This window comes from Merops nubicus, unplaced genomic scaffold (genome assembly GCF_000691845.1).
Source record: "Merops nubicus isolate BGI_N331 unplaced genomic scaffold, ASM69184v1 scaffold19331, whole genome shotgun sequence".
NCBI lineage: Eukaryota > Metazoa > Chordata > Aves > Coraciiformes > Meropidae > Merops > Merops nubicus.
In genome coordinates, this window is record NW_008589226.1 from 1 (window position 1) to 7,138 (window position 7,138).

The 7,138-nt window shown below is 38.6% G+C and overlaps 1 protein-coding gene across 1 annotated transcript in view; it reads left to right on the forward strand.

Moving 5' to 3' along the window:
* Positions 1 to 46: 46 nt before the first annotated feature.
* The window catches only part of LOC103781816 (chromosome unknown open reading frame, human C21orf91), an 18,535-nt gene continuing 11,443 nt past the window's right edge, over positions 47 to 7,138 (forward strand). Inside the window, exon 1 of the mRNA XM_008949540.1 lies at positions 47 to 172. Within this exon, the coding sequence (XP_008947788.1) occupies positions 49 to 172 (124 nt within the window). The 5' untranslated portion in view covers positions 47 to 48. The remainder of the gene's footprint in view (positions 173 to 7,138) is intronic.

The window sequence follows — 7,138 nt, forward strand, 5'->3', positions numbered from 1 at the left end:
CGGCTGGAGTAACCGCCCCGTCCCTTCTCGCCCCCCTCCAGGAGCACTATGAACGAAGAGCAGTTCGTGAGCATCGACTTGGACGATGATAACGTCTGCAGCGTCTGCAAGCTGGGAACCGAGGAGGAAACGCTCTCCTTCTGCCACATTTGTTTTGAGCTGAACATCGAAGGTAACGTTGTAATCGGAGTCCTCTTGGGCGAACTTCGTTTGTAGACTGTTTAGCTTGGAACTGACCGCAAATTGGGCTTGTTGGGAAGGTTTCGTAAAGGTTCAGGTTTGAAAACGTTTGTATTTAGAAAGTTTTCGTGTTGGCCAGACTAGTTTGTAAGGTTCCTAAACAGCTCATTTCCAATAAAAATGGGTGCCGTAGCTGCTCTAGTGCACCCACCTTTACTGGAAAAATAGCGCTCCTCTAGATGTAAAGATGTACCTCCCTTTCAGGAGCTTCTGAAATGGCCTGGTGGTCGTTTCATCCACTGATGTTAGACCTCTGGTGTTAATTCAGATTTATGTTCTTCTTGTAGTCAGGGGTTTTGCTCAATAGTTAGAGGGGTCTATGTATAAAACTTATTTAAATGCAAATTCTAAAGCATAGCAAGTTTTTTTTCTGGAAGCAAATCGATGTTTCACAAGAAATAATCAGGATTATTTCTTTTTGTTTTCATAAATTGCTAATACACGTTGTATGGTAAAACTGGGTGTGTTGTCAAAGCTTCTTAAAGTTTGCAAATTATGACATAGAGATTTTGTCCATCTTTCAAAAGACTAATATTGTAATAACATTTTGATCTCCAAAATGACGTTTTTAGAATTTCAAACTTTGGTTTGATGAATTATTTTCCCATCTTGTTGCTCATCTTCAGGTATGAAGCGTTAGGTATGAATGAACCGAATGCTCACTCGTGATGAGTTGTTTCCTTTTTTTTAAGCGAAATAAGAATTTTTTGAAAGTATAAATACTATTGCTTGATTTGTGGGCAACAAAGTAATTTGTTCCAGTTATATGTAAAGTAGTGTTTGTATGTGCATGTAACTGCCTAGAGTAGTCTATTTTAGCGTGGTGCGATTGAACATGAAGGTCTTAACGTTGTTATGTGAATAGTCCCAGGTCTCGATGACAGACAGTAAGATTTGCTGCGTCTGATGTACGTGAGAGTACACTAAAGGTGTGAGATCTAGTCCTCCTGAGGGGAAATAGCACTGTGCTCAGTGATCTAGTTGCTTTTTCTGAACCCTAGCAGCATAAAACTGACTGGAATGTAGCAGGCTGTAAGGATATGTGTTCCATACAGTTTCTACTGTGCATTTATCTTTCAGTGCATGTATAGGTAATAAAATTTTGCTTGTACCCTCTAGAAATCTGAAAAATGCATCAGATAATAGGAATCTCTTTTAAATACTGACTCAGTACTCTCCATTTTATAACAAATTTTTAAAACTGATGCCTTTAAGCTCTTTGTTGCTAGAGGTGGTGTATTTTAACCTGAAAAATGCTTTCATGCTTCAGTAGTAATTTGTATGGTTTATGGTTTTGTTTAGAAGAGACATGCTTGTGCTTGCACTTCTTGATAAAACTTGGGGCAACTGTCTGACCTAAGGCAACGTAACGTGTCAGTCTGAGTTTTCCAACTGCTTTGAAATGATAGGTTTACAATTCTCATGTGGAGTGAAGATGTTTCTCTTGGCTTTTAAATGAGGCAAAAAACATTGCTCTTTACATTCAGAATCTAGTTTTGTTTTGGAAGTGTTGAAGCAGATAAACCAGAATGCATTACAGAAGTGCTGGATGGTTTCTATGCTCTGTTGTTTAAAATAAGCTGTGGAATTGTCAAAGTTACTTTTTATGGATGTTACTTTAAAGGTGACTATATGTTTTAGCTGGAACAGCTTTTTTTTTTTTTTTTTTCTCTCCTGGAACTCTTAAGTAGCCTTGATAATAATACAGACTTAATCTGTGCAGCAGGCTGCTTTGCATAATCTTCTAAATTTTCAGTCAATTTTAAAAGAAGTCTACTTCAACGGACTAGTGATGAAAGTTCATCTGACATTATGTGAACCTTTATATTCTTAATGTTTTATTTTGCGTAGTAAAGTGAAAAAACTAATCTTTGATCATTATAGCATCAAAATACTTCCATTTCTGACGTTGTCTTCTGTGTACCTCTTTGAAAAGATGTGTTGTTACTGCTTTCATAGGGACAGGAGGCTTAAGGGCAGAAGAAGCTGTAAAGTGACTTTACAAAGAATCAAAACTTCTTAGCTGAATCAGTGCATGAGCCAGCCCTTAGCTATATCCATGGTCATGCTCTCCCCTACTTGACGTATTTACTGCATGCCTTTATTTTCCTGTGATAGGCTGTGATTTATACATGTCTACAATAACAATTGTTCGTCAACCCCAGGGACTGAAATGCATAATTCACTAACTTGGAGTGTTATGCTGGATGTTTTCATACTGACCTCCTGCTTACACTTTAATGAAGTTCAGATGTCTTGTAACATAGCTACTTGTTGGGCAGAGCTGACTGTGAGGTGCATCAGCTCTGTAGATGTGCTATCCCATGCTCCAAAGTAAGCATCGCTCACGCTAATAGTTTGCCTTTTTATTTAACATCCTATTTTAAAATCCGAGCAATTAAAACACGTACACATGTTTTTAAGTAATTCAGGAAGTGACACAGGCTGCCTGGAAGAGAGATTCCTGCAGCAGCCGGGACAGTGCTTGAGGCTTGCTCCTTTTTAGCCTTGGTGCGCATGTGTGACTTCTCCCTGGGAGAGGTAGGAGAGAGCTGCTGTTGGGGAACAGGCAGAGCTGTTAGTCACAGCTCAGCATCTTGCAGGATGTTTAAGTACTCCCACTGTTTGCAGCTCCCTGTTAACTTCCATGTGTGAAGTGCTGTGTGACTTGAGGGGTATGTGCAGCACCTCTTCCATCTGTCCTTGTCATCCAGTCCTCCTTAGGAGGTGGGTCAGCATAGAAGGGGGTGTTGGAGGTTAAGTGGTGGACTTGACAGTGCTAAGTTTACAGCTGGACCAAATGATTTTAAAGGTCTTCTACTACCCAAATGATTGATTATGTGATTCCATGAGTCTGTGTATGAAATTCCAGAAATAGACTTTCTGATTTCCTTTTTTGAAAAGGGTGCCATATTCTAACACTGTAACAAAACTCAGGAGAACGGTTCTGTTTCCCTTCATGAGAGCAGATGATTGCTTAAAGCTGTCTATGGTAAATCATCACACTTGAAACTGATCTAGCCCAAGGCTTAACCACTTCAATCCCCTCTGAGACTGACTTTCTCAAGTGTATGTATACAAAATACTACTGAAATATAATTTACTTAGCTGCACTTAATTACATTATAGTTTACTACTGTTGAATCTTCGTGCCTTCTGACATAGGCGAGTTCACCAGCTGTACAAGTTTGCTTGTGTGTAGGTAGTGTTGATTGTCTTAGTTAAGTAAGATGAGTAATTAGACATAAGGAAGAGACCACCCCCATCTGTAATGACTCAACAGACTTCTTCCTGGATCAGTGTTGTGGTGAGTCTCAGCCTTTACTTTCCTGACGTTGGGGTGGGTTTTTTTGTAACCTCTACTATGTTTGGACAATATCTCAATAATGGTAAAATAATGGTAAAGAACTGGAAAAACAAACAAACAAAAAAAATCAAGTTATTCTTACAGGCCTTTATAGAGACCACTATACAGAAAGCTTAATCTGTGTTCTGTCTTTTAATGAGCAAATGGCTGAGTTTCTGAATGAGGAAGTTAGTTATTGTGTCATGAAACCTTTGTCTTTATCGCAAATCATGACCCCATCATGATTTTTTTTTAATGCTTGATTTTAGTCTTTTAATGAAATGATAGCTTAGCCTAAAATGTGGTTGTGATTCTTTCTAAGTAGTTAATTCACAGAAACTACTGGTTTGAGTTCAGCTGTGGTGTCTGCCACAGAATTTATTCAGAATTGACGTACATGGAGTCTGTTTCTCTGAAGTTAAATGAAGGACTGTTGCCAAAGTAAGGGGGGGAAAAAAGGAAAACAGACATAAAGAAACAATGTAAAGATGAAGGTTTAAACTTCCTCACATCATGAGTCATTAACTTTTCTTGAGGAGCAGAGCAAGAGTAACTTTCTTAGAAGTGTTTAGTAGTGCTGTCTTCAGTTTAAATGGGAGAGTGGGTTTCTTTTTGGCCCTGTTGTACTTGCTCTGTCAGCTCACTTAGTTTGACAATTCCTGCTTAGGGAAGCTGGGTAGACTAAGCTACACATAAATACCTCATTGCAAAACAGGCTTTTGTGTCTGAAGTATCACTATCAAGTGATTTAGCACATCAGAATGCTAATATGATTCTTAAACTTAACTCACATTTTAAGTATTTTTCATATTTAGTATTTCACTTGTGAGAAACGCAGCTGATCTCTACAGTGGTTTTAAAGTTCTGAATGGGATTTAGAATGTCTTGGTGGTGTGGGTTTGTTGGGGCTTGAGGTTGACTTTTGTTTGCCTTGTGCAGACAAAGTGAACATCAGAGATTGCTGTGTACTGCTTTGTTTTTCTGAGTAGGTGTTGCAGTAATGTGGGAATTGAAATGGGAAATGTTTTAGATTCATGTGTAACTAGATTGCATAAGCCAGGAAATGATGTGCTGTGTGTTAGTTTGAGACAAATTTCTCCTCCTTTTTTATTTCATTATAATATGGGAAAACAATTAACTGAACTGTGGTAGGAAATACATAATACTAACAACAGAGCTGCAGTTATAACTGGACAGTAGGGGGAAAATATCCGAATGTAGAAAAAATGTAAGTGTGTGTATGAATAAAACCTGTCTGTCTGTGTGTATATCAGCAAAACCCTCTGCCTGAGTATCGAGTCCCTACAAGCTGCTTTAAAACTCCAGTTGTAGGTTTCCACATAAGCATGCAGTGCCCCACGGAGATACCCAGCTGTGCTCTAATCCCCCTTTCAGGAGGGTGTCACTGCCCGGCCCGTGGTGCACAGAGCAGGCAGGGGCAGCCGGAGAGGTGAGCAGCTGTGCTGCCTGTGGTGCTGCCCGGAGTTGTTCAGGTGTCGGCACGTGGGGAGGCACTGTGCAGTGCAGACCTGTCCTTCACTGATGCACGCTTTGTGATCCCCTGAACAAAGCCTGAGGAAATCCCAGCTCCAGGAACTTAATACCTGAATGGATTTGTTCAAACATTGGGCTTGTCTTTGAAGATTTCTGAGCTGACAGCGTAATGATTGCAGTTTAGTTCTACAGTATTTATGGTAATGTCTCTATCTTAACCTTGTTTTGTACTACTACGTCTTAATGCTGAATTACTCAAAAATCTGTTTCCTGAAATTCAAGGGTTCGTAAACAGAGATAAAACTATAATAGAAGAGGAAAATCTGACTATTTAAGCTGATTTTTATTTACTCTTCTGCCTTTCTGGTGCTGCTAACAATGGGAACATCTTGAATGGTAGCTGACAAGCAAACTGGCTTGCTTCCATTTCTGCTTAAAGCTGAAAACAGCTGTATGGCAAATGACACTCTGTATCCTGGCTCTTGTAACATAAAAGAAGAGATAGTGTTAAGTACTGAGTATCTCTTCCCCTGATTTATGTTAATGTAATCACATTGCCATGGTCCTTTAGAGTACCGATAGACTCATAGCATTTAAGGCAATTTGAGCATCAGCTTGGTGCATCCCAGTCTCCAGTTTGAGACAGACGTATATACAATTACAAAGCTATATACAAATTTTGTATATTAAGCTATATACAAATCTAGTTTACTGCATAGGTTTTTTTTCTCCTGTTGAGGTCTATAAAATCTTGTGTAATATCTTCATTCTGTGTTCTTTAAGTTCATTTACAAAAAAAAAAAATTAGTTGTTAAAAGCTATAAGCACTCAGGTTTCACTGTTTTCCTTCTTACACCCTGTAGAAGAATATCTCACTGAAGTAAAATGGGTTGTAGGGTGTAGCTGAAAGGATTGGAAAGTGTTGTTTTAATTTATTTCTCTTCCAAAAATATTACACATCCTTATTTTTTTTAATGTTAATGAAATAATAGCAGATAGCTTATGTTGTCAAAACAATATATTTTGTAACATTTCATCACAGCCCTCTAGACTAGACTAGACAGATAGGAACTTGTTTCCAGGTAAGATTTGCAGTCTAGGGCTGTGAATCATTTCTGTGAACTTGAATGGACTTGTGGAGCTAGCTGCAGTTTCCAGTAAACCTCTTGACTACAAATTCAAGTCCAAACATAGTTGGAGATGCTATTCTTAATCTTCTAATCTTGCCATGTAAGTACTGCTGCGTAATGGTAGAGCTGTGTGGCTAGTTCTAAAAGTACATTCTTGAATTTTCTCTGTGTAAATTTAGAAGGTTTGTATATGCAAACAAGTAAATTGAGCAGTCATGTTACTCGCCTGGCATCATCTAGAATATAGAAATACTGTCTCATGGGTTCCACTCTCTTCAAGGTCAGTTTAATTCATTTTTCTTACAAAGTGTGGGGCATCTTTAAAGTAGTAGTTCCTGTAGTAAAGATTTTGTCAGAATGTAATAGCTTGTCTAGTACAGTAGTAAACTCTCTTCTTAGTGGAGTAGTTTACAGGAAACATTAATTTTGATAAAGTTTAAAGGCTAGTTGGATCTTTGTTCTGTCTTATATAGTATGTCGTTGCTAAGTGCTAAAATACGAATGAACTAATAGAAATGCAGTGGGAGATGATTTGTGTGCACTTGATGTATGGAATGCGCTGTCTTTATCATATGAAAGTGAGAACTTTAATTTATGAATAAGGTAATCACTAGTCTTTACCAGGTGTTGGTTTTTTGGAAGTTAATGAATGGCATTGGCATGTTGCTTCTAGCCAACCTAATAAATAGTAAGATTTAACTCTCAAATGAAATTGTATGCATGCACTTAAAAATATCAGTTGGCTTTAAGTCTTGGAGGAACACGTCTCTAATGATCCCATTTTTCAGCATTGGGAAGAATTGTACAACTGAAGAATGCTGGTTTTCCCCACCCCTTGTCGTTTAGATGTGTGGATGACTGTCAAGGCTTAGGGTCAGGTCCGTCCCCAGACCTCTAACAGATGCTTTCTGTTAACCCCTCCCCCCCC